Below are 26,439 nucleotides of genomic sequence, written 5' to 3' on the forward strand. Positions count from 1 at the left end.
GGCAGGGGAGTTGAACTGAGTGACCCACAGAGGTCCCTTCCAACCCCTGATGTTCTGTGATTCTGTGATTCAGATGGACGGAACATCCCTTGGTGCCTGCTCTGCTCAAAGCAGAGCTCTCCCTTTCCCTATGACTCTGGCCAAGAGCCTTTGGCAGGGCTGGGTTGCTCAGGTGCCTGGCAGCGAAGCAGTTTGGGGTGCAGCTGCCTCTGGGGAGGCACACGCTGTGCTCATGGGTGCTCCCTGGGTGCCTCCGGGCAGGTCTGATGCCCAGCTGGGAGGGGAAACAGAGTCTTGGGGCATGGGGCGTTGAGCTGGGCCGTGCTCTCTGATGGGTGATGGCAGGAGCCCGGGGTGTGGGTGAGTTAAGGGTGTCGGAAGCGTTCCCAAGCAAGGACCCCCAAAGGGGGACGGGGCCGGCACACGACTCCTTGCCTGGCCAGCGAGGGACAGCCGTGGGCGACCAGCAGCGAGCACCACGAGCGAAGGTCACTGCGGCTGCGGGCAAATACTGCAGTGGCATGTGGGACAGTCCTGCGACGTGGGTAAAAGTGTGCAGACCCTCTGGGGCAATACGTGCTGGTTCCTTCAGGTGAGGGCTGGCCGTGCCCACCCTGCCTCCTCGCACCCTGCGGAGCAGCCAGCAGGAGGGAGGGCAGGGACTGTGGGAGGCCCCGGGGTTCTGGTGGAGGAGCTGCGTTTCTGCCGTGCTCCAAGAGCATCTTACCCACCATGGAGATGTCACCTCCCTGCAGCACTAACGGAGAAAGAATGGAGGAAGGCGAGGAGTTTGCATCTGCCTCTGAGGACTCTGCTGTTCCTGCGTTCCCCCCCTTACAGCGGTGCTGTCCCCTCTTCGTTTTGAACCTGTGCGTAAAGAAACCAAGCGAGGGGAGCAGCGTGTCCCCGCTGGGGTGGGAGCTGGAGGCCAGGCTGTGCCCTGGGGCAGAGAGTGATGCCCGGCTCCCCGCTGGCACCGTCCCCAGCCCTCTTGCAGAGGGCTCCTCCAGCCCTGTAGCATCGGCTGGGGTTGAGGGAGGATCCCAGGTGTCCCCAGGGCCGTGCAGCCAACGTGTCTCTCTTTCCCGTCCCTGGCGAGCGGCTCGTGCGGCAGCGGGGCTGCAGGGCTGCTGGCACAGGGAGGATGGCGCAGGGAGGCAGGCTCAGCCTGAAATACAATCCGCCTCGCCCTCTCCCTTCCCACATCCTGAGCAGTAACTTGAAAAAACAGCGAGCTGAGCTCTTCGAGGACACGTGGGGGGAAGGGTAGAGGAGGCTTGCAGAACTGTCGAGGCTTGGATTGCTCTTGAAGCATCAAAGAGTGACTGCGCACCTCTCCACCCACACACCTTTGCGCTGAGATAAGTGAGGGGGCAGCTCATCCTCTGGAGCATCAGCTTTTGCTTGTATTACACACGGGTTTGTTTTTTTTTTAAAGTGTGTGCATTGTGTGAGAAAGGAGGCAGGCCCTAAAATAACCTAGGTGTTTGCTTTGCCAACGTAAGGCACTTACTGGAGGCACTGGCTACATCCTTAATTGCCCTTCTTGCCCGTCCTCGGGGCAGCCTCCGGGGTGTGGAGGGCTCAGCCTTGCCGCCGGAGCATCCGCAGGTTGGTGCCTGGTGTTTTTGCTGCAGAAAACCCCTGCTTGCATCTGTGCTGGTGCGGTGCTCGTCCCTGCTCCAGGAAAGCCCCTGACCGGGGCCGAGCAGCAAGCCGGAGGCAGCGGGCGCTGGTGAGCTGCTGGAGGAGCCGGGGGGCTGTGCAGGGTCTGCGCTGTAGCCTTGGCAATGAGACACCGGCCAGCGGTTTGATGAACTTGGGCTCTTCACGTAAAAGCTGCAGCGTGCACCAGCTGGTCTGGAGCCTCTGGCGGCTCCGTTTGCTGAGGGACCCAGCGCAGCGCCGGGGAGGTGGCTCAGCCCACGGGAGGCTCGTTGTTTGCCTCCTAAGGAGGACGACAAGGCAGGGCTTGCTTTTCCCACTTGGCCTGGTTTGACTTGGACACTTGCTCCCTCCTGCTGGTTTTTCTCGGGTCCTCTTTTTGCCAAGAAACGCGGTAGGGGTGGGAGGAAGCGTGCAAGCGGCGGCGAGGGTGTTGTGTTTCTCTGGGTGTTAGCGGTGCAGGAGATCAAAGACACCGGTTGCGGTGGGTATAAAATGGCACCGCTTGTCCCCGCCGCGCGCAGACGGAGATGCTTCTCTGGCTCCGGTATAGTGGCGCGGTTCAGCTCTGCCGAGGCTCCCGCTCCTCTCCCCTCCCCTGCCGCAGCCCTGGCCGTGTTCCGATGGAGGGGAGCAAGTCCGTCGTCTGCCTGCACCCACGCGGGGCTGGTTTCTCCTCCGAAATCCTGCTTGTACCCGAGATGACCCCATGCAGGGAGCTGGCTGGGATTTGCAGCTGACCTTTCTCTTGGCAGCTTGTTGGTTAGCTAGCAGGCGCTGCAGGGAACTCCTGGTGGCTCCACGCGCTCCTTTGCTGGTGGATTTCTTGCATAAAGACCTAAAAAGCGGCAGCTGTGCATCAGCTCGTCCGTGGGGCTGTTCTCTGCCGGCCTGGCACAACACCTTCACGGCCAGCAGTTGGCACAGGCTGGCAGCCCTGTCTTCCAGCTGAATTTAAAAAGCTTCGTGCCTCGACTAAGCAGGCGTTGAGAGACGTGGGCCTCTGGTTCTGTGCTCAGGAGTCGCTCTGCGAGCAGGAGGTAGTGAAGCAGCAGGCGATGCTCCTGGGTGGACCCTGGCCGGGTGGGAGCAGGAGGGTGCCCACGGGCAGTGGTGAGCCCTTACGGCTGTGCCGGTGCTGGCTGCACTGTGCGGCCGGGCTCAGGAGCAGTAACTGCAGGTTCAGCCCAGGAAAACCACGTGGAGGGAGCTGCAGGTGTCTTGGGTCACAGCGGCTTCCTCAGCACTTCCCAATTTCTTGCCTCATAGAGCGTTGTTAATCCTTGGGAGCTTTTCTGCAGCGTTGCCGTAGCGCCAGATCCTGCTAATTCATTGAAAATGTTGCTGGAAAATGCTGACACAGCAATTTGTAAGCAGTGGAGCCTTTACCCTAGCCTCAGTGCTGGGCTTTCTGGTGTGTTTTCTTCCTCTCTCTGTACCACCGATGTTACAGAAAGGCTACTCTCAGCAGCATTAACTGTAACGGAGCACTGGAGGTTGTTCCAGCTGAGGGAGCTGGGCTTGTTCAGCCTGGAGAAGAGAAGGCTGAGAGGGGACCTTAGAAATGCCCATAAACATCTGCAGGGTGGGGGTCAGGAGGATGGGGCCAGACTCTTTCCAGTGGTGCCCAGCGACAGGACAAGGGGCAACGGGCACAAACTGAAGCAGAGGAAGCTCCAGCTGAAGATGAGGAAGAACTTCTTCCCTCTGAGGGTGACGGAGCCCTGGCCCAGGCTGCCCAGGGAGGTTGTGGAGTCTCCTTCTCTGGAGATATTCCAGCCCCGCCTGGACGTGGTGCTGTGCAGCCTGCTCTGGGTGACCCTGCTTGGGCAGGGGGTTGGACTGGGTGACCCCAGAGGGCCCTGCCAACCCCGAACATTCTGTGATTCCCACTGTGTGTTTGCGTGCATGCAAATCCAGCGCGAGCGAGTGACTGCTCTGCGCGGGAGCTGGGAGCCTGCTGGGGCCTGTGCCCCCCCGCTGCCGTGCTGCGGCTGGGCTCGGCAGCAGGAGAGCTCTCCTCTGAGCAACGCTAACCTGAGCTAAAGGCCGCGTCTTTCCCTGGCGGGTCTGGCTGTGCTTGCTGCCAGATCGCTCTTCTGGCTGCCGGCTGCTCCCTCTGAGGCACCCGTGTCTGCTGCAGGGACGGCGCGAGGAAATGCGTGTATTTACCCTCGTTTGTTGCGGTCTGTAATCCCACGTGTTCCTTAATCTGCCAGAGACCGAGCTGGAGTCCTCATGCTAAAGCTGCAGTGGCCCAGCATTGCCTGGGGTGCCCTGGCAAGATGAATACTTCCTATCTGACGTCTCTGATGCGGCTTCCCACGAGCAAGAGCAGCTCTGACCTTCTGGCTTATGCCCAGTATTCAGTTTTCTGGGCTGCAGAGGTGGATGGGGAGAGACGGAGGAGGGCAGGGGCGAGCGGGGTGCTGGCTGTCGGGGCTGCAGTGAGAGGGACGGCTCGTTCGGAGGCTGGGGAGTCGGTGTCCCGTCGCACAGGGCGGGGGTGCCTGCCGCTCCACCCGAAAGTGCAGAGCACGAACCTGCTGCTTTGCTGCTGTCTGCCTGGGGAGCCTCGAGAGGAGAGCACCCGGGCTGTGCATCAGCAGCGCTGGCTGCAGCTGAGCTCAGCACCTGCGGAGCAGCTCGCCTTCCCCGGGGAGCACGGGGGCTGATTTTAGGCAGCAGGAAGACTCTGTTGCTACAGGCGATGGCAAGGGGACCAGCAGGCACCAGGTACCTTTCCGTACTACGTGATTTGGCCAGCACAGTTAATGCATCACTACTTGCTAAGTAGCCAGGGAGAAATTGCCATATGGCCAGGCCTGCTGTTCCTCTACTAAAAGAACCAAAAAATATGTGTACTCCAAAAGTGCAGCTTGTTCCCGCTCTAGCATCCGCATGTGCTGCAGGAGGGAGCAGAGCCACCGCTGTCTGCTTGGCAGGAACTGGCCGGGAGCCCCGGCTCAGCCGCTCCCCAGCTCCTGTGCCTGGGGTGCAGGGCCACCTCCCAGGCTCCTGGTTGTGGCTGCAGAGCAAATAGCGTCTTCCTCTTTGGGGGACGGAGGGAGCGATACACAGAATACTCGTGTTTTTTGCCTTAGCCTAGCCGTGGATGGGGCCTGGCGAGGCAGAGGTGTGTGTCGTACCCCGCACTGCGGTCGCCTGGCCCTGCAGCCCGCTGCGTGCTCAGACGGCTGGGCTGTCTCTCCCAGCGCACCAGTCATGAGGTTTCGCGGGGGTGAGTAATACGGCTCGGCTGAGTGCGTCGTGTTTGTGCATCGGTGACCAAGGCATCTCCCAGCTCTCTCCTGGCTGCCCTCCAGTGCCTTCCCCCGCTGGCACCAGCCTGGAGGCCCTGGCTTTGTCACAGGGGGTGGTCTGCCTTGTGGAGAGACGCCGGGGCTGGGGGAGCCGACCCGGGGGGAGGCGTGTGGCAGACGTCCCTGCCGTGGCACTGGTTTGAACGTGCAGACTGGGCAGGGCTGGCCCCACCCGTAAGACTGGCCAGTTTGCCTGGGCCACTAACTGAGAAGCTGCGGAGCAGCCCTGGGAAGCCCAGGCGGGATGCAGCAGGTAGGGCTCGGGGTCCAGGTTTGCGTGTGGCCGGTTCCTCTGGAGCCCCAGCCCTGCCCTGCTCTCACGCCGGGGCAGTGGCTGCCGGAGGAGCTTTCCCAGCGCTTGGCTGTGCTGGCAGGGCAGGGTGCGGGCAGCAGCTTCCCTTGGGACTTGGGGAGGGCTGGTGGCCTGGGAGGGCTGGTGACCTCCCCTGGCTGTCAGCTCCGCCTGGGCAGGGCCCTGGCCTCACCAGCCGGGGAAGCTGCGCTGCTCAGGAAAGAGCCCAGATCCTTTCAGCGCGGGAGCTGTGGCGGAGTGAGCTCGACTTTGAGCATTTATTTAACCGCGTAAATACAGACGTGTGGTCATTGCGCCCACACACGGTTACGATGGCGTCGTGTTTTCCTGTGTGGCTGTGCAGTGGCTGCTGCTTTGCTGTGAGCACAGGGAATCACAGAATCACAGAATGGCCGGGGTTGGAAGGGCCCTCTGTGAGTCACCCAGCCCAACCCCCTGCCGAAGCAGGGTCACCCAGAGCAGGCTGCACAGCACCGCGTCCAGGCGGGGCTGGAATATCTCCAGAGAAGGAGACTCCACAGCCTCCGTGGGCAGCCTGGGCCAGGGCTCCGGCACCCTCAGAGGGAAGAAGTTCTTCCTCGGGTTCAGCTGGAGCTTCCTCTGCTTCAGTTTGTGCCCATTGCCCAATGTCCTGTCGCTGGGCACCACTGGAAAGAGTCTGGCCCCATCCTCCTGACCCCCACCCTGCAGATATTTAGAGGCATTTCTAAGGTCCCCTCTCAGCCTTCTCTTCTCCAGGCTGAACAAGCCCAGCTCCCTCAGCCTTTCCTCATAGGAGAGATGCTCCAGTCCCCTCCTCATCCTCGCAGCCCTCTGCTGGACTCTCTCCAGTAGCTCCTCATCTTTCTTGAACTGGGGAGCCCAGCACTGGACACAGCACTGCAGATGGGGTCTCACCAGGGCAGAGTAGAGGGGAAGGAGAACCTCCCTCGACCTGCTGGCCACACTCCTCCTAATGCGTCCCGCTGGCCCCATTAGCTTTCGGATCGAAGCAGAGCTGTCTCTGGGGGCAGAGCGATGCATCCAGCAGCTGGGTGGGCGCAGGGGCATGGTCAGCTCGAGCTTCACGTGGGAAACTCCTGAATTTCTATCCCTCCGCTGCACATCAGTGCCCGCAGATGCCCCGAGTGCTGTGGGACGGTGCAGCAGCGCGGCGGTCTGTTGTGCCGTGCAGGGCTGGGCTCAGGGCTGCGCTCCCCGTCGCTGGCGATGCTTTGCAGGCCCCAGTTGTGCAGGGGAGCCCGCCTGGGCCTGGCTGCATGGCCAGGTTACCTCCTGGGGACGTGGCAGAGGACTCGGCGTCAGCCCTCTGGATCAAGGTGTCTCCTTTCTGCACGTGATGAGTCCTCCCAGGCCTCCTCCATGTCCATGGGTACAAGCGAACACCCCCCTGTCACAGCGTGGAGCGGAGTGGAGCAGCTGAGCCGTGAACGGGGGAGTCCGTTTGCTTCCAGACACATCTCCACTGGCTTCAGGGAGATCTCCAAGGTCACCCTCAGCTTTGCACTGTAGGACGGCTGGCTCTTCTGCACTGTTAGCATGTTGCTGCTGCTTCTGCTGTCTGGGTTTGTTTTTTTCCAGGCTGTCTGGGGCAGCAGCTCCTTTCCCTCCAGGAATTTTTTGGGAGGGTGTTTCCAAAGGCCGTGCGGAGGCAGCCGATCGCTGCTGGCTCGGCTCCTATCAGGAGGAAAGGCTGCTGCAGGTATGGCCCCACAGCAGAACCCTGCTAATCCAGCTGCCTCTGCTGCCCAATGGCTTTCTCAAGGTATTTTTAGCTGCGTGTAAACTTCAGGAAAAGCTTTTGTGCGGCCAAGCACACTGTGGCCTTTGTTCAGGCTTCTGGGGAGGTGACAGCTCAGTGTGACTGCAGTGGCTTGCACAGCCCCTTCCCCTCGCAGTGCGCCTGCAAGCTGCTCGGGAGCGTTGCAGCCTGCTGCGTGGGGCTGTCGGAGACCCCTCGAGCGATGCTGAACTCTTGCTGACCCGCTCTCACCCGTGCGCAGTCTGCGGCTTGCTTCAGCAAAGCTTCTGGCTCGGGAGCAGCTCGGAAAGGAGCTTTCGGAAAGGGCTGCTCCTCCCGGGTATCTGCACGTCACGGGGGCCGTCAGAGGAATCCATCTCACCTCTGCCTGCTGCCTACAGCCATCTCTGTTGCAGTCAACTTGCAGGTGCAATTAGCACATCAAATGGCCTGCATCTTAACTTGAAGCTCTCGGAGCTCGAGGGACAGGGGCAGCAAGTGTCTTCCCGTGGGCTTTGTGTCCCCCGTGCTGCTTGGGTGCCGGGGTGGGACAGCAGATGCGGCCGGGCTGCCAGAACGACTCTGCGTGTTGTGCACAATGCTGCGTCTCCCCTGCTGCGATCTGGGGATCTGGCTGACGAGACACGTGCCTGGCTGACGAGGCACGCGCTGCCCTGGCCTGCCATCGCGGTGGCTGTGCGGGATGGGCGAGCGCCACGAGTGTCCCTCACAAGGAGCCGTGGTGGCTTCTGCTGCTGTTTTCCACGCGAGCGGTACCTGGGTGTTGGCACAAGGTCGGACTGTGCCCTGCCCGTGCTCACGGGGTGGCTGGGACAAGGGGAATTGCAGATTTTCCACATTATAGCCAGACTAGTCAGCATTTGGAGATGGAAGCTCAGTCTTTAGGAGCAGAGTTGCCAGCTGGAGAGTTTAAAAGTAGTTGCCACCTCCCTTCCCACTGTGAGGGGGGACTCGGCCCAGGATTTGCCAGCTTTCCACCTGCCAAAGGCACCAGGCGCGTGGCAAAAGACTGAAATGGCTTTGTAATCCCAGGCAGGTTGGACAGGGAGCCTCCACCGTCTCTGTGCTGGAGGAGGTCCTGCCAGGAGGGGTGAGCAGGAGCCTGGGGAGCAACTCAGTGTGGGGTTACTGCTAAGTATCTGCCTCTCGTCCTGCCCGCAGCGGAAGGCAGGCGGGACCCGAGCTGGCCTGCGGTTTCTGCTCTCTTGTTGCTCCCCCAGGCACTCTGGATCGTGCCCGTGCTTTCACGAGAGCCTCGCGTCTTGGTCAGGCTCGTGTTTTTCTGCATCTTATTTTCATCAACCCTTGTCTCTGAAACAGCTGTGGCTCTGAACTCCCACACCCCTTCTGCTTTCCGCGCCAGCCCTCTCCGGCCTGCTGAGGGTGCCTACAGCCGGGGCTGGGGGTCCCCGGCCAGACGCGGGGCTGGGGGTGCTGCCGCCCCTGCACCAGCGACCTGCCCAGACAGCTCCCGTGCTTGCAACAAGGGCAGGGAATTCGCGTGTTCAGCTGGCAGTCGGGGCTCTGCGAGCAGCCGGCCGTTCGTTAGCTGTGTGAGCAAATGAAGCCGACACGGTGGTGTCTGCTCCTGGGGGTAGGACCTGGGTGCTTGGTCCAGCTTGCTGGAAAGTTCCCTGTATGTGGGGGATCCCAGGGCTGGCATAAAGATGCTTCTCACTCTCTGGGGGAAGGAGAGCATGGGCTGGAAGGAGCAGGTCTGAAAACAAGAGCTACTTCTAATTGCCTGCAGCATCTCTCTGCTTAATGGAGTGGAGAATAGAGCTTGCTGCATTTCCCTGGCTCCCTGCTCGGTGCAGGGCCGAGGTCTGGGCTCTCGTGGCCATGAGCCAGGCACTGCTGCGATGCTCTCGGTCCACGTGAGCTACGACGGGGTGCGACTTCGCTCTGGGGTAGCTGGTCTTGGGACTCATCGCTGGCCGCGGAGAGTGGGAATGGCCTTTTCCAGCCCTCGCAGGCAGCTTGTTGCGGGTGGGAGCTGCAGGAGGGAGCTGCAGGCTGCTCCCTGCCCAGGGTGGGCTCACAGTAAGTCTGAGTACGGTGTGAGCCAGCAGGTCTCTGGGTGCTCGGGCTTGGTCTGAGCTGTCGGGGTGCTCCACGCTGACCTGTGGGCAGTTCTCATCTGGTGACTTACTTGGAGGCTGGGCTACCTGTCTGGAAACTGCATCAGTGCCACCAAGTCATGTGGTGGCTCCGGCAGCTATGTGTCCCCTGCGAGTGATGCTGGCCATGCGTGTTGCTGGGAGAGCCTGTTGCCTTGTGTGGTGCTGCCGTTGGGAGTGACCTTCAGCACCCCTGGTCTTCTGCAGGGGGGTAGAAACCATGAACCTGAAGTGCTCGCAGGTTCGCTTCCAGCCCGGCTTTGGTGCGCGTGAGCTGGGCAGGAGCATGACCAAAGTGACTTGTTGGACCATGCCGCCTGTGATGTAGAAGAGGGACTTTGGCTTTGTGGAGTCTGTGAGCTCTTCCTGAGGGTCCTGGAAAGGCTGGGAAGTTTCCTGCTCCTGGCAGGAGCCTTGAAATCACTGCTTGCATGTTCGTCTGGGGCTCTGCAGGTTGGACAGCTGGAAGGTCTCCAGGTCTTGGTGGAAGGCGCAGCCACTGCCCTCTGGGACTCCATCTCCCTTCCCGCTGCATGGCAGTGACAGGGCTTGCTCCCGCTCAGATGGAGCAAGTCCGCTTCCTGCAGTGCAGAAGCTGCACGGGAGAGTTGAGGTGTTCCAGTTGATCAGTTCGCTTTCCAGAAGTGCAACGGCTGTAAGATCGACATTGAACGGCGCCCAGTAAGAGGCAGAAACCCTCGGAGCAGCAGACACGCGCTGGGTTAGTTGAGCCGTTGGTGTTAACCGGGCTTTACCCCGTAACCACCAAGCAAAGGCACCTGCTGCGTCTCACGCCGCTGCCTTTAACTGCGCGAGGCTTCCCGAGAAGGGGTCGGAGAAGCCGCCCCACGCCGCTGTGCCCGTGGCAGCTCTGCCGGGCACCGGGCCTGGCAGCCATGGCGGTGGCTGGCTGCGTGCCTCCACCTGGTGACAAGGCCGGGTGTTGCATGTTAGCCTCCATCCTTCGGTTTATTTGGGGGCCAGGGAGGGAAATCAGCATGGGGTGTTGGGGCTGGGGCTGTGGGGATGAGCAAATCTTGCTCCTCTCGCGAACGACAGGCGTGTAAATAGTCATCCCTTGGTTCGCTCCGTTGTAGCGACGCGCGGTGCGGTGCTCGTCCTGTTACTGGTTCTGCCTGCGCCTGTGCTGCAGGTGGGCTGCACCCTCGCTGGGTGCCCGAGGTCCCTGAGGGGTGGCCGAGGTGCAGCCTTCCGTAAGGTGAAGGATGCTCCGAGTCAAGCTGCCTGGCTCGCAGTGTCGGTGGAGGGATTGACCCTGCTCTCTTCCCCACCTCCCCGTCACGTCATCCTCTCAATCCCCTGCTGACGGGACTCTCTTACAGCCAGCCCTGCGCAGCCAGCTTTATTAGCGGGCAAGCTGTCTCCTCCGTCCTGCATCAACAAAAATCAAGAGTCTGGGTACCGCCAGCAACCCTCCTGCAAAGCACAGAATCCCAGAATGTTGGGGGTTGGAAGGGCCCTCTGTGGGTCACCCAGCCCATCCTCCTGACCAAGCAGGGTCACCCAGAGCAGGCTGCACAGCACCGCATCCAGGCGGGACTGGAATATCTCCAGAGAAGGAGACTCCACAACTCCACAGCCTCCCTGGGCAGCCTGTGCCAGGGCTCCGTCACCCTCAGAGTGAAGAAGTTCTTCCTCGTGTTCAGCTGGAGCTTCCTCTGCTTCAGTTTGTGCCCGTTGCCCCTTGTCCTGTCGCTGGGCACCACTGGAAAGAGTCTGGCCCCGTCCTCCTGACCCCCACCCTGCAGATATTTAGAGGAATTTCTAAGGTCCCCTCTCAGCCTTCTCTTCTCCAGGCTGAACAAGCCCAGCTCCCTCAGCCTTTCCTCATAGGAGAGATGCTCCAGTCCCCTCATCATCCTCATAGCCCTCCGCTGGACTCTTTCCAGTAGCTCCTCATCTTTCTTGAAGTGGGGAGCCCAGCACTGGACACAGCACTGCAGATGGGATAAAGCAGGATAAACACAGCTTGATCTCATCAGTGTCCAGGTCTCCTCTTAGCACTGCCACTCGGAAAACAAAACCTCTCGTGTTTACACGCCTTTGGCAAATGTGGATAGACCTTATTAACAAATGCGGATAAACCTGAGTGCTTTTCTTACCGAAGGCAGCGCTGGGAGCTGCCTGACGTTACCGGATCAGGCTGCAGGTCCGGTTCGGTTGTCACGCTGCCCTGGGAGGGAATCCGGAATCCAGCTGGCGGTGCCGGAGGGTAGATGGGGTCGGGCGGTCTGAGTCTGTAGCTTTTGTTTTAGCTGCGTGCTGAGTCTTGGCTCTGATCTGCGCCCTCAAAGCTGCCGTTGCAGGGTGGGATATGGTTGAAGAAAACCAGTGCTGAAGTTTTAACGCTGTGGAAATCTTTTCCTCGGCTCCTGTTGTCTAAGCAGCCAGGCTGAGGTGTTGCAGGTCCCTTCTTGGGACCGGGGGTGGATTCCCTCCTCAACGTAAGAAGGACATAGATGTGTTGGAGAGGGGCCGGAGGAGGCCACGAAGATGATCCAAGGGCTGGAGCACCTCTCCTATGAGGACAGGCTGAGGGAGTTGGGGCTGTTCAGCCTGGAGAAGAAAAGGCTCCAGGGTGACCTTAGAGCAGCTGCCAGTGCCTGAAGGGGCCAACAGGAAGGATGGAGAGGGGCTTTGCACAAGGGGGTGTAGTGGTGAGACAAGGGGGAACGGCTGTGAACTAACAGAGGGCAGATGTAGATTAGATATTAGGAAGAAATTCTTCCCTATGAGGGTGGTGAGGCCCTGGCCCAGGCTGCCCAGAGAAGCTGTGACTGCCCCCTCCCTGGCAGGGTTCAAGGCCAGTTTGGATGGAGCTCTGAGCAGCCTGGGCTGGTGGGAGATGTCCCTGCTCATGGCAGGGGGGTTGGAACCAGGTGAGCTTTAAGGTCCCTTCCAACCCAAACCATTCTATGATTCTATGAGATGGACCTCTGGTTCCACCTCCTGAACACCATGCAGTCTGCATGGCCTTGGTGTGTGGCTAGGGCTATAGTGGCTTGATGCTCACCAGGCCTCCTTACCACCCTCAGACAGTGCCAGTGCTTTCTCGCCTTCCCCTTAACTGGCTGTAGCTTACTTGAGGAAGGACAAACACAGAGCATCCCTTCTCCATGCCCTCTGTCCGTGGTCTGGGGCTAACCACTTGCTATGGCACTGGGATCGCTTAAACCCAAACTACCTTATTTCCAGGGTGCCTTACCGTAGAACCAGTCCTTGGGAATGGAGACATCTCCTGTCCCAAGGCAAGGTGGGTGGAAGCCAGTGCTCGAGTTGACTCAAGCACCGCTTGTTGGATCTGGGGCTGTCCAGTGGGCTCTAGGCAGCTGAACAAGTTGTGTGTCCTTCCCGGGCGGTGGCCTCTCTCTCCAGAAGATCGTGCTCTCCAGAAGATCACACCGTTCCAAGGCAACAGCCTGTCCCACTGATCTTTTGCTCTTGTTTCCTGCAGGGGTCCTGACAGCTGGAGAGCACAGCTTTCCCTTCCAGTTCCTGCTGCCAGGTATGGTGCAGATGAATGGCTGAAGGCACTTCCCTGTACGCCTTGGCTTCTGCAGCTGCTCGAGCTGTGCCGAGCAGGACTTGGGCTGGATGGCAGAGGCAGGCTGACAGCTTGGCCCGGAGATGCTGGAGGGAGCGTAAGGGCAGCCACAGGCAGCAGAGGAGCTTGGACAAGTGGCTGGCTTGTCTGGTGCAAAGCCAGGCCCGAGCCGTCACTGACGCCTCTCCCAGCGTGACCCTGCGAGCTCTTGGGGTGTGCGCAGGGGTCCTGGGCTGTGGCCAGTCAGCCGCCCTGCACACAGAGAGAGGATCTCTGCTCTCGCACCTGTGGTTGCAGAGGATCTCTCCTGTAAGGAGGTGCAGCAAGGTCTCCGAGTGACCTAAGTGTTCAGCCCCAGGACTTTTATGGGGGAATCCCTGTGTGCTCTGTCTCTCAGGTTCTTGCAGAACTCCTCAGGTGAAGAGGAAAGCTCTTTAAAGGGACTACTGGACTTCCAGTTTGGAAACACTTGGCCTGACTCAGCCTAATGATCCTTTTCTTTCTCTCTCGACTCCAGCCTCTGCTCCTACATCATTTGAAGGCCCTTTTGGCAAGGTCCTCCATCAGGTGAAAGCTGTGGTAGACACACCTCGCTTCTCCAAGGACTACAAGTGCAGCAAGATCTTCTACATTCTCTGCCCTCTCAACTTGAATGACATCCCTGACATTGAGGTAAGACCAGGGAGGAGCATGGCTGGGAAGTGCCAAGGCTTCAGCGCTGGTCCTGCGTGCCGTCTGGGGAATAACCGTGTGCTCGGGCAGCGCTCCCTGACTGCATGCCCTGTCTGTGCAGGAGCAGGACAGGGACTCCTGATCTGTCCTGCCTTGCCATCAGTCCCTGCTCCAAGTGATTTTTGACTCTTCTGCATGTTGCTTTGAAGGATTGAGGTGAATTTTCAGCAAGCAGAGAGAGGTGTTAGCTGATAGCACCAAGTGCTCGTGGAGGCCTGGGCTTGGGGAACTTGCTGTGGAGGGCAGAGCGACTGATAGGGTAGCAGAACTGGGGGGATGGAGAAGTGAGACCTGTTGTCTGTGACACTGTTGTGTTGCTGGTTCTTTGTGTCCTCTTAGATGAAATATTCCTGCTTGCTTGTTTTGAATCTCTGTTTTCCTGGAGGCTTTCTGACTCTCTTGAGCCAACGTCTCTGTCTCTCTGCTGTCCTGCAGCAGCCCAACACGATGTCAGTCACCAAGAAGTTCAACTACAAGCTTGTGAAAAGTGGCAACATTATCTTGACCGCCACCTCGGATCTGAAAGGGTACATCGTGGGGCAAGCAATCCAGCTCCGCACGGACATAGAGAACAAATCGGGCCGGGACACCGGGGCTGTGGTAGCCAGTCTGCTCCAGGTAACCATCCGAAAGGGCGATTTTCCAGCTTGTGCTGGTACTCCGTACCCTGAGGCCTCTGTGAAACTGGGGCGGTTCTCACCAGCGTGCATCTGTGCTGCGTGTGGCTGGGAGGTGGCAGTGAGGAGCCCAGACCTCTGACCAGCTCTGTTTCTCTCTGCCTTCCTGGGGAAGGAGGTGGTAGAACTTGTCTTGCTCGCACCGACTCAGCCTGTCACGTAACGATGGGCATTGCTGCTCCGCAATATGCGCGGTACGTTTGTGCTCGTGTGCTTCTTTGACAAAGCAGTTGGGTGGTTTGGGGTCCTGACTTACATTTGTGGGAGACAGAAGACCATCTGCAATCCCTCTGCTAGCTGTATTTTCTCCTGTCTGCACAGAAAGTGGCTTATAAATCCAAGCGGTGGATTTATGACCTGAGGACCATCGCGGAGGTGGAAGGCTCGGGAGTGAAAGCCTGGAAACACGCAGAATGGAAGGAGCAGATCCTCGTTCCGGCACTGCCCCAGTCCATTCTGCAGGGCTGCAGCCTCATACATATCGACTACTACATCCAGGTGAGTACGTCCGTGCTCCCGCTGAGCTCCAGCGCGCCGTGCTGCAGCTTCTGTGCCCGCTCCCGGTCTGAGCTCAATCGCTGAGCTCCGTAGCTGCGTGGCGCGGGTGGCCCTCGTGTCAGGTCAGCCTTCCCGGTGCAGTGTGTAATGAAGAGGCTGCCACTGTTTTTCCTTCTCTTCCAGGTTTCCCTCAAGTCGCCGGAGGTTTCGGTCACTCTCCCCATTTATATTGGTAACATCGCTGTGAACAGGGTGCCTCTGAGCCCCTCCCGGTCCATCCAGCACATACCATCTGCGGTGGTACCCAGTGCCCCACCCGAGGAAGAGGAGGCTGCCGGTGGTTATCACCCGATGGACAATGTCTCGATCCCCACCAAAAGCCATTCCCAGCAGCAGCCGTTCAGCTACGCCCCCGGACTGAGCTTCCAGGAAATACGGGTGGAGTCGGAGCAGACGGGCTCTCCAAACCATCCCACGCTCTGCCTGTCGACGGGAGCCACTGTCCCTTACTACGCTGAGGGGAACGTGGTGCCCGTCCCCACGGCCAGCTCCCTCATTTTGCCTCCGGAGTACAGCACGTGGGGCTACCCGTACGGTGAGCAGCCCGCTCCGGAGATCCAAACGGGCTGGCGGCGGGGTAGCAAAGGTCTCCTACAAGAAGAGTCTCTGTGCTAGCTGTGAGCTGGGTGGGAATATAGGGATGTCAGCCTGCGGGGGCTGATGTCAGAGGGGATGGTGAGATCTCTCGGCCTGCTTTAGCCTCCGGAGGAGTCCCCTCTGACAGCTGTAAGAGCTGGCTGTCCGTTCCCACGTCTGCGCCCATGCCTGCCCCGGGCTCATTGTGAGAGGATCTCCCTGTTCTTAAATGAGCTTTCAGCCTCCCACTGACAGAAAAACTTCTTGGCTTGTGGTGAGGCTGGTGGGAGCAGAGCCAGTAAAATGGCGTAACTGAAATCTTCTGTCTGACTTGGAGTGGGCCTGCAGCTGGGCTGAAGAGACGAGCTGTGGGGGCGGGAGCTGAGAGACTGTCCAGGGCAGAAAAGCTCGGGGAAATCCCGGCATGGTGGGTTCCTGGAGCCGTGCTTGTCCCAGGCGGCTGGGTGGCAGGGACCAGCAGTGTCCCTTAGCACGGTCCTACCCCAATAAACCCGTACGTTAGCGCTGGGCTGACGAGACACTCGATGTGCCGCTTCAGCAGACGGAGCACGGGTCAGCTGCGATCTGGAGGTGCACGAGGATGCTTGTGAAAGAAGGGGAGGAGCAGAACAGGACTTTGAGGTGCTGATTGTAGCCCCTGGAATAGGGTAGGACTGGCTGGCTCGCATTCTGCGTGTGCACGTGCAAACCCCGTGTATTTCAGCAGGGCAGGTTGTAGGGTCCTGGAGAGAGAGTGCCTGCATGCGTGACGCGTGTGCGTGTTGGCAGTTTGCTTTACTCTGCACCGAGTTACATAGACTGGGGTGAAGGAAACCTCCCAAACACCCACTGTAACCGCTCCTGTTCTCTCTTTCCCCCGCAGAGGCACCTCCATCCTACGAGCAGAGCTGCAGCAGTGCCAACTCCAGCATCACCAACGGCAACTAGCCTCCCCCGCTTCAGGTCCCGCTGGCGCTGCCCACCCCCGGGCGCCACGGCTCACCTGCCTGCCGCAAAGTCTGGTACAGCACAAGGTGTCTTTCTGTCTCTCTGGCTGCTCGGTGGGGGGAATGGCACAGCCCGGCCTGGGCTTTTGAAGTCTCTTTCTAGGGAGGGGGGAAAAAACCAAAAAGGGCACCAAAGCAGCCCGCGTGTGTGCGTGGGAGAGATCTGGGAAACCAAGCCGTCTCCTGCTGCTGCACCAAGTGCTGGAGAACTGCTTCTGCCCCAGGGGTGCCCTCTGCAGCAGCCTGTGTTTAAAGTACTGTAGTCAACACTAACTGCTTTACTATCAAAGCACCTGCGATGCCTTATCTGAAACGCTCCTGACTTGGCATGTCTCCACTGTAGGTGAGGGCCGGGCTCTGTGGACTTTCTCTTCTCTTTTAGGGGCCATGTGCTCTCCAGAAATGCTTTTGACAGCCCTTCCTCCTTGTCCTCGTAGGTCCTAAGGGTAGCTGGAACAGGAGGTTTCTCGGAGTAAGCAGGTTCGAAAGGTCAGGGACTCTTAAAAAGCCAAAAGCACAAGCCCTTGCTATACCTGCTATGTTGTGGGGTGAGTGACTGGCAGCCTTTGATCCTCTCGCAGCCGGCTGGACCGCTGCCTGCGTGTGGTGAGAGGAGAGCGGGCTCTGGCAGCGGGGAGCTCGCTGGGGCACTCGCTTGTAACCCAGGAGGCTCTGGTGAGCTGTGGAGGGAGAGCCCGGCGTTGGCGCGGGCTGCCCACCGGCCCGCTGCTGGCCTTTTCCAGCAAGGGCAGCTCTCAGGAGCCCGGTGGGAGACAGCCCATCGTCGCTCGCTGCTGGACCGCAGCGCCCGGGATGAACAGCACCAGTCAGCCTGTGAGCGGGGGGACCGGACCCCCCGCGTCCCATCTCCCACCCCCGCAGGCTGCCTCTCCATCCCAGCTGCCGCTGCCTTTGGCAGGCCAGAAGGACGTGACAATCAAGTTACACAGATCTGTGCGATGCTACCTCTGCGTCTGCCCAGGGACCCTGTCCGGGGAAGCCCTTCCCTCTGGCACGACCCTCCCTCGGGGCTGCGTCCCTCGCAGGAGCAGGCCGCGCCGGCGTGCCAGGGTGCTGGGCCTGGGGACTGTTCTCTCCGCCAGCCGGTGCTGGTTTACCGCGTGTCTCCCGAGCTGCAGCAGGATGCCAAAACGAGTGAGCGGGAACACAAACCACCGCGCCTCATTTGCAGCCTGCGCTGGACCTGGCAGGTCGGGGGAAGAAGCTGGTGGATGTAGAACAACATTTTTCTTTGTGCTTTTTTCCCCCCCCTGCTTATTTAGGTTTTTTAGTATTGACCGCCCAGGCTGGGGAAACCACAAACCAGATACTTGGAGAGCTGCAGGCGTGCGGCCGAGACCATGGGCTGCAGCCCTGGGGCACTGCTGAGCAGCGGTCTGCAGGCTCCTCGCGCTGGGCGGGCGATACCCCGCAGACCTGGTGGGAGCACTGCGGCCGAGCCCGCCGCAGCGCAGCCCTGGCAGGCAGCTGGGGACAAGCCCTGCTTTGCACTCTTTCTTTGCAAATGCTTTTTATTGGATTTGATTTTATTTTGTAAGTGTTGAACCGCTTTAAGGGTAGCGTAGCGAAGGTGCCATTCTGAGCAGTGCTGGCACAACACGCACCGATGTTGATAGAATGATTGTCATTGTCCCTGAATATATATATATATATGAGATGAAGTTTTGTTTTTAATGATTGAATTCATAAATACAAATTTTAATGCTGTATTTAATAAATTATTCTAAGAGAAATGCTGTGCTTTTTCATTCATTTCTGATGCTTAACCCTGTGCCTGTTCATGCCAAATCCAGGAATGCACCTTGCCGATTCCTTACGAAACGAAGGAAGCTTTTTGCTGTCACCGGGAAGGACGGTGACTTCTGCCAGGGCAGCGTGGGGGAAGCGAGCCCAGGGCAGCCTGACCGTGGCGCTGGGCCCGTGATTCTGCGTGGCTGGAGGGAGTTGGCACCACGTGGGCTCGGCTCCGGAGAGAGCAGCCCCCGCACCGCAGCGCTGCGTCCCCAGCCCCGTGTCCCGAAGCCGGCGTTTGTCCGTGTGGCCCACAGGGCTGGGGCTCTCCCCTGCCATACTGGAGAGCGGGCTGGTGGGGCGGGAGGGGAGAGCAGACTCTCCCTTCGGGAGGATGGAGGTGGAGCAGCCAAGGTCTGGCTGGAGACCACCAGACCGTGCCCTCTCCGAAAGAGCCGTTGGGAGGAAACTTACTGAAAACGAAAGGCGGCTCCTCCCCGCTCCCGCAGTTGGGTGACGCCACGTCTGAAGCGTGTAGGTGTTGCCTGGGTGCTGTCAGCGCACGTAGCCCGAGGTGTGGTCTGTGCCTCAGACAGGAGGCTCCTTCTTCACCCTCTGCTCACCTTAGCTTCTGCCCGGCTTTTGTTATTCAAGCTGCTCTCCTCTGCCTGGTGGTCTGTGCCTGCCGTGGGAAGCATGCTTGGTACGCAGGGGCTCAAAGGCAGCTGCTTGTTGGTTCGTAGTGGTGTGACTCTTCCCCAGTGCTCTCCCTCTTCCTCCCATTTAGCTGAACCTGTTTTGCCCGGCTCAGCCCATAGCTCCTGTGGCCTTCCTTGCGGGCGGCAGTGCGTGTCTCTGCTCCCAGGCCTCAGCCCGAATCCCTTCCACACCTGGAAAATTCCCTGTCAGTGCTTCTGGATGTGCCGGGTTGGGCTACAGGCTCCCACCCCAGCAGGGGTCCGGGAGTGGCAGCCTGGGCCGGGACTGGGCTCCCAGTTCCTTGTTCTCCAGCCCTGAAGCTGAGCTGCTGGTGACCTATCCAGCCCACGCTCCTTCGCTGGAAAACCTGAACGCTGTTTGGTTGCTGTGGCTGGAGCCACCGGGCTGTCCTGCTGGACCCCCAGGCAGCGTGTCCTTCTCGGTGACCCTTCACCGTTGGCAAGGCGCCGTTGGTGGTGGAGACCGCGAGAGGAGAGGCTGGCTGCATCCCACGCCGCTCCGATGCTGTGCCCCGCATCTCCGCAGTGCTCCCGTGCGCTGCAGCTCGCTTACCCGAACTCGATCTGCTCCAGACTGGCCCTTCAGCCCCTCTTGCTGCATACGGTGTCCCCTCGGCAAGGCAAGGGCCAAGCGGGCACGCTCTTCCTCGCCGCTGAGGAGCGTCCATCCCTGCTGGCTGCTGTGGAGGGAGCAGGAGGGAGTCGGAGCTGGATCTCGTGGTGGTCCTCAGCTGGAAGAGTTGATGCGAGGGCTGGACACGCACAGCTCCTGCGAGGAGAGGCCTCTCCAAGGCGGCTCCAGCCGGGGTGCAGCAGGTCGGCACCCGAAGCTTCTCTCCGACCCCCCTCGCTGTTGTGCCGGCGGACGGAAAGAACCGGCGCAGTGCTGTGGTTTTCAGCGTTCCTGCCCAGCCTTGCCTCTCCCCCGGCGCAGCAGCAGGGAGCCAAAGCCCGGCATGAAGAGCTTCTTCGTGTTTCACGGGCGGCCCTGGAACAGCCCGGGGCTGCAGGACGGAGGAGGGAGCCCGGCTCTTCCGAAACCTGCCCGCAGCGTGGCCCCAGGGCACGGGGGGAGCGAGTGCTTTGGTGAGCGCGACGGGGCGAAACCCAGTGTTGGGGTGCGAATGTGTGCCCCTCTGGAGAGGGCGAGCGGGCGATCCCCCGTCCTCTGCTCACTGCGGTCCCTCTGCTCTGCAGCCCCTCGGGCTTCGACCTCCCCACGTCCTGGGGAGCTCCTGTGGGCCCCGGGCCATCCCCCTCTCTTCCTGAACTCCCAAAGAGGGAAAATAGACCCATTTTCGGAACCCAGCTCTGGGTGAAAACCTTCCATGTGGAGGAACTCGTTCAAATTCCTGGCTCAGGTTTGTAAGCAGTTGTTTCTGGTGTTGTTGAAATGAGGAGGGGAGGTGGTGGGGCGCGCGTGCAGCTTGTGAGCGATTGGTTTCCAAACTCAGCATTCAGTGGAAAATACCAACATTTCTTCTGTGCTTTTTTCTTTTTTTCTGCTGTTTCTTTTCTGTCCTTCGTGGCTGTCTTCTCGTCCCGCTCTCCACATGTGCCGCCTCCGTATTTTTGGCCTTTTCAGTGTTGTTTGTGTCCTGCTAAACCCCGCTTTGGCACCTGCCTGCGGGAGATGGGGAGAGGGGGGACGCGGAGCGCGAAGGCTCTGCGTGTTGGGCGGTGATTCTGTTTCAGCTTTCCACTGAACTTTCAGTGGTTTTGTAAAAGTAAGTTATTTTCTGCTGGGAATTTTTCCTGTTGAGCCAGTGCAAGAGAGGAGATAAAGGGGGTTCTGGGGTCTGTTTGGTTTTTACACTGTATTTTACAATATTTCCAGCTATCAGCAGCAGGAATGTCCCATCCCTCCTCCCCAGGAAAGACTGGTGGGGTGAACCCCTCAAACCTCGTGGCCTGTCTCGTACCGACGCTCGTGGCTGCGATTCGTGGTTCCTGTGGTTCTCTTTGCAGACCTGGGGGTTTTATACAACAACGTTTGTGATGGCTCTGCACAGCCTAAGACTTTATTTACTGGGTTTTACGTGATTTATTACTGGGTTTGAGGACGTAAACTGGCAGTTTTACACGTTTTGCACAGCTTCTGGGCAGTATTTTTGTGCTGGGTTTTAAACCGCCAAGTGTGAAGAACTGAAGATGTAAATAAAGATCGCGTTTGCGAGCCCGGGGGAGCGTTCGCTGGGGGTGGATGGGTGGCGAGACCCGCGGGGAGGGCCTGGCGCAGCTGGGGGGAAGAGGAGGCATCGCGTCTACGGCTGGAGCTCGGAAGCTGATTTACGGCCGACAGTGAAGCGCAGCCGCGTCTCCTCCGGCGCGGTGGGGCCCGCCGGGGTGGGCAGGCGCTGGTGGGCGAGCTGCGCCGTCCCTTGCTCCTGCGATGGAGACGGGCCCCGGCGGGCAGGATGCGGGCTGGCAGCCGGAGGAAGCACTGGGGCCGCTGGGATTGTCTCTTCCTGCTGGCAGGAATCCCGGGACGCGGAGGTCCGGCCCTGCTCGCCCTGCGCGGCGCGGGAGAGGGCAATGTCAGCGCGGCCGCAGCCATGGCCGCCATGGCGGGGCCCTTCTCTGGCTCCATGCTGCCCACGCAGAGTCCCCACCTCGCAGCAGCTGCGTCGGGAAGATGGGGAGATGGCTGTAAACCAGATTGTGTCCTCGCCCCGCTCGCTCCGTCCTACGAGGAGAGGCTGAGGGAGCTGGGCTTGTTCAGCCTGGAGAAGAGAAGGCTGAGAGGGGACCTTAGAAATGCCTCTAAATATCTGCAGGGTGGGTGTCAGGAGGACAGGGCCAGACTCTTTCCAGTGGTGCCCAGCGACAGGACAAGGGGCAATGGGCACAAACTGAAGCAGAGGAAGCTCCAGCTGAACCCAAGGAAGAACTTCTTCCCTCTGAGGGTGATGGGGCCTTGGCCCAGGCTGCCCAGGGAGGCTGTGGAGTCTCCTTCTCTGGAGATATTCAAGACCCACCTGGCCGCGGTGCTGTGCAGCCTGCTCTGGGTGACCCTGCTTGGGCAGGGGGTTGGGCTGGGGGATCCCCAGAGGTCCCTTCCAACCCCGGCCATGCTGGATCCTGTGATTCGCACGTGAAGAGAAGCCGGGGGAGCGGGAGGGCTTGTGGTGGGGCGGGAGCCATGGCAGGTGACGATGGACTGCGAGGGCCCTGGGCCTTCCCAGTTACTTCTCGCATCTGGCAGGAGCCGCTTCCCTTCCCGGTGGCCCGGGGGGGTTTGTCCCCGGCTCCAGCGGAGAGGGACGGAGCCGCAGCGAAGGCGAGAGGTGCCAGTGGACCCTGGCCCGGCCGTCCTGCCCCCATCCCGGATGGTGCGAGGGCGGTGGGCAGCGGGAGCAGGGCTGAAGGCGGGCGATGCCCTCCCGGGTCAGGCTGGGCAGCCCCGACGGGTGCAGCTGATGTCCCGGGGGGACACACACGCTGGCCTCGCCGCAGCCCAGGCTCCACCGGGGACACTGGTGTGGGGCAGGGTCCCTCCATGGGGCCGGCGGGCGCCTCGGGGTCCCCACACCAGGGGGGGCTCCTGTCATCGCTACCGGCGTGCGGGGGGTTCTCGGGGGGGGGGGGCGGTAATTAACGCCCTGCTGCTAAACTGGGGTGGGGCTGAGGCAGGGCGGGGGGGGGGGGGGGGGGGGGGGGGCGTGGCTCAGGTCCCGCCTCGAGCCCGGGGACTCTTATTTTGACCGCGGCGCGGCCGGGCGGGGGCAGCACCAGCCGCGGGGCCGCGCTCGGGGGGCGGGGCCGAGCTCCGGGGGCGGGGCCGCCGGGAGGCCGCGGGGGGCGGGGCCCCCTTCCCCCCTTTTACCCCCACACGGGCGGCAGCGGCCGGGGCACGGCGGGCGGCGTGGGGTTGCCTCTCGCCGTCCTGCGGGGTCTCGGCTGAGGCGCTGAGGGCTCCCTTGGGGTCCCGTCCTCTCCCGAAGGCCTTGGCAGCCTGGCGGTCCCCCAGCCCCCGCGGTCACTTCGTTGTCCGAGCTCGGGGCATGTCCCGGGTCAGCCGGGTCTGGGCGGGTTCCGCTGCTCCCTCCCGGTCCCCCCTATCGCCACTCTGAGGCAGCCATGGCCTCCTCCCGCCCCGGTGCCCGTGGAGCTCTGCCGGGCGATGGCGAGTGCCTGCGCTGCATTGGGGCGAGAGCGGGGTAACCCCGGGGGTAACCCCGGCACCAGGTCGCGGGTTCTGGAGAAGGTCCCCAGAAGGGTGGCCAGTGCCCCTCGCTACCTGCTCACCTCGGAAGATGAGAGGGCGTGAGCCACGCTGTCGGCCCACTGAGAGCAGCGAGGGTCGGAGCGGGGCTGCAGGCGAGTGGCCCATGGGCCGGGGGAAGGAGCGTTGTTCCATGGGAGAGCCAGTGGACGCCCAAATGGACGTTGGGGTGCTCGACGGCTCCCGTCTCCCTCCCTGAAACAGGCGCTCCCTGGCCCGGGAGGCTGCTGCCGCGGCATCTGCCAGGCCCTGCGTCTCCCCGGCGCGAGCGGGGTGTCCCTGGGCGGCAGCCGAAGCCGTTGTGGGGCCCGGGAGCCAGCAGAGGTGTTTATCTCTCCCCTTGCGGTATCTGCTGCTGTACTGCAGAGCTGTAGAAGAGCAAATTGATTTGCCAGCGTGGATTTAGCAGCTGGAGGTGACCCCAGCGGGGTGCTCTGGGGCAGGGCCAGGGCGAGCTGCTCGCTTCTCCCTGGCGCGTCCGTCCCTGCCGACAGAGAAGACAGATGCCCGAGCCCCGCGTGCGGGGCTGGAAACAATGCGCGAGCGGGAGAAGCTCCAGAAGCAGCTGATTGTCAAAGGAGAAGTTTTTTGGCGGGAGGGCAGAGGGACTTCTTGACTCCTGCTGGGATCTGGCACAGATTTTGGCTTGGGTTTTGGGGCAAGGGCACCCCTGGCAGCGCGGGGAGCTCGTTATCGACTCGGTTAGGAAGGGCTGGTGCTGTTCCCCCGCGCAGCACCGGGCAGGCACCCAGCTGCCACCGCGGGATAAAACCCACACGTGAGGGGCCAAGCCGCCGTCTCGGGGGCCCTCGGTCCGAACGGTAAAGGGCCGGTGGCTTGGGGGTGCCGGCGAGGCCGTGCGCGGGGAGCGACGGGCCCTGTGTCCCCGCTTCACCCCATTCTCAGCCCACCGGCTGTACGGCAGCCTCACGATGGGCGCCGCCATGACGCCGTACGGCCACTGGAGCCCCTTGGGGGCCGCCATGCTGCCGCACGCATGCGCAGTGGCCGGCGGAGCGTCTCCATTGAGAAGAATGAGGGGAAAGGGGCGGAGCCAAAGCGTGAGGAGCCGCCGAGGGGGCGGGGCTACGCTCCGGGGCTCCGGCCATGGCCACAGTGGATGCCGAGGTGAGTGAGAGCGGCGGCGTCCATCTACCCGGGCGGGGGGAAGGAAGATGGGGGAGCGTGGAGTGGTATCGCCCAGGGCCAGGCGGGTTCTGTCGGAGGCCGGGAGGGGGGCCGTGCCCCCGCCGCCCCATGGTTCAGTCCAACTCCTCTGAGGGGAAGAATGTGGGAGCTGCTGCCATTGTGTGTAGGGGGGCCCGGGACTCTGTATAAGTAACACCCCTCCACGGTGAGTCAGTGGTATGGGCCATACAGGTTCCGGGGTTCCCCCCCCAATGGGAGCGAGTGCGTGTGGCGGAGGCGGGGGGAGTGGGGGGGAGCGGTGAGGGCCGCCATCCATGTTCCGGGGCTCCCAACGCGGCGGGGCACTGGGTGGCGCTGGCGCGGCTCCATCCAGAGTCCAGGGCCGGCCGGGCCGCCGCTATGAGCCATGCAGGGTCCCGGGTGGCGGGCCCGCTCTCCTGCGGGGGCAGGCATGAGGCATGCAGGGCCCCGGGCCCGCGCGGCGGCGGGGCGGCCCCGGCCCAGCCCCCGGCCCGCCCCCGGCAGCCCGGCCCCGCGCACCGGGAGGAGCTGGCGGGGGGGAGGCCGGAGCGCTCCGGGTCCGCGGGCGGGAAGCGCGGCCTCAGGCGGGGCGGCTGCGGCCTCCGTCTTTCGAGGAAACGGGAGCCCGGGCCGGGCGGCCGCGGGGAGGCGGCGGAGCCGCCCGCGGAGGGGCGGGCGCGGAGTTTTACCGCAGGAAAACTCCCCGAGTTACCTCAGAGGCCCGAGCGGCCCCCGCCGGCGGCTGCGCTCCCCCTCGGCGGGCCTGCGCCGGCTGCTCCGGGGCGCTCCGGAGTCGTCGGAGGAATGGGGGGCTGAGGGGACTGCGGGGCTGAAGGAGCTGGGGGGCTCCCTGGCAGCCAGCCCTGGTCACAAGTTGTCAGAGGAGTGGGGGGCTGAGGGGCTCCCCGGGAGCCGGCCCCGGGCATGAGTCATCAGAGGAATGGGGGGCTGAGGGAGCTGAGGGGCTCCCCGGCAGCCAGCCCTGCTCATAGGTCGTCAGAGGAATGGGGGGCTGCGGGGCAGCTCCCCCGCCATCCTGCCTGCACAGATGCTGGCCCTGCCGACGCTGCGTTCCCACCGTCGGTGCAGGGCTTGGCGTGCACTGGGCTCGGGGTTTGGGGAAAACACCGGAGTCGCATCCAAAATCCCCAAAGAACATGGAGTTTGACGTGTAATGACAATTAGCTGTAATTAGGCAGATCTGTAAACGTCTTTGAGGAGTATGACAGGCAGCTTGGCTACCCCGACACATCACGCCAGTGGCACGCGGAGCTGAAGTATCGACTGCGCTTGCGGCGTGCCTGTATGCCGGACCGAAACTTTTCCCCTGGTTTTGTCGCAGCACATAAACTCTTTTCATCAGCGTTTGCCCTCAGGTGAACACCAGATTGCAGCACGCTGGCTGCCGAGCCTTCGCACTCACACAGAGTGGGGAGATAATAGTGCAGGTGTGGATTCACGCACCGGCGAAGCGAGAGCTGGGGGCGAGCGGCCGCCCCGCTGCTGTCGCCCGGCGTGGGTGCCGGTCGGCGTCTCCGGCGGCTGGGCTGCACCGTGCCGGTGAGGTGTGACGGGCCACGCTGCAGTCGTTCCCAGCTCGCTTTCTGCAGTACCGTGTTGAGAGGGTTGCACTGTGGCAAGGAGCTTCTGCCCCCGTGCGGGATGAAGTTTGTAGCCTGGCCATGCAGGTGGCAACAGCAGTTCTTTGCGAAGCGCTGCGAGGACAGCTCAAATTTATTAGTCAGGCAAGAGTCCTGTCATCTTTGGTGGGAGTTTTGTCCGAGGGTGTCGTTATGCTTGCTGTTCATCACGACCACGTCTCAGGGCCTGATCCTGCTGCCCTTTCCTTGCACTTTTGAAGAGGAGTGGGTGTTAATCTTGCCGTGTGACACAGGAATCAGCCCTCATGCTTCTGTGACTTCATGGTCCAGTTTTGCCTTCAGCTACCTCAGTGAGATTGCTTTCAGGAGGATGGCATGGCCGTAACCGGGGCAGGAGTTGGCTCATAACTCATCAACTCTCAACACACAGGTTAGTCCTAACACTGCAGCTGCACACCTTTTATTTTGGGAAGCCTCTCCCAGGGGTCCTGGTTGGGTCTGCGCTGTCTGCAGAGCATTAAGAAACATTGCTTTTGGAGTCAGGCTTAATATCCACAGATGTTGCCGTGGATTATGGGGGGCAACGGTGACTCCTTTGGAGTTTAATTCCTCCCGTCGCCCATAGACTCAGTTAAATCTGAGGCCAGATCAGCCTTTGCTTGCACCCCTCAGAG

At 61.4% G+C, this 26,439-nt stretch overlaps 2 protein-coding genes across 3 annotated transcripts in view; both read left to right on the top strand.

Moving 5' to 3' along the window:
• Nucleotides 1–16,786, top strand: part of ARRDC1 (arrestin domain containing 1) — a 37,935-nt gene extending 21,149 nt beyond the window's left edge. The window contains exons 3-8 of the mRNA XM_075439661.1: nucleotides 12,659–12,709; nucleotides 13,266–13,420; nucleotides 13,916–14,098; nucleotides 14,479–14,655; nucleotides 14,839–15,250; nucleotides 16,175–16,786. Of these exons, the coding sequence (XP_075295776.1) occupies nucleotides 12,659–12,709; nucleotides 13,266–13,420; nucleotides 13,916–14,098; nucleotides 14,479–14,655; nucleotides 14,839–15,250; nucleotides 16,175–16,239 (1,043 nt within the window). The 3' untranslated portion in view covers nucleotides 16,240–16,786. The remainder of the gene's footprint in view (nucleotides 1–12,658; nucleotides 12,710–13,265; nucleotides 13,421–13,915; nucleotides 14,099–14,478; nucleotides 14,656–14,838; nucleotides 15,251–16,174) is intronic.
• Nucleotides 16,787–24,066: 7,280 nt separating this feature from the next.
• EHMT1 (euchromatic histone lysine methyltransferase 1) overlaps nucleotides 24,067–26,439 on the top strand; it is a 126,405-nt gene continuing 124,032 nt past the window's right edge. Inside the window, exon 1 of one of the 2 annotated variants that reach the window (XM_075439280.1) lies at nucleotides 24,067–24,122. In XM_075439280.1, the coding sequence (XP_075295395.1) occupies nucleotides 24,102–24,122 (21 nt within the window). In that variant the 5' untranslated portion in view covers nucleotides 24,067–24,101. Of the gene's footprint in view, nucleotides 24,123–24,324; nucleotides 24,349–26,439 lie in introns of those variants that run through there. The other variant, XM_075439285.1, reaches the window with a different exon arrangement.

Source organism: Opisthocomus hoazin, chromosome 19, assembly GCF_030867145.1.
Source record: "Opisthocomus hoazin isolate bOpiHoa1 chromosome 19, bOpiHoa1.hap1, whole genome shotgun sequence".
NCBI lineage: Eukaryota > Metazoa > Chordata > Aves > Opisthocomiformes > Opisthocomidae > Opisthocomus > Opisthocomus hoazin.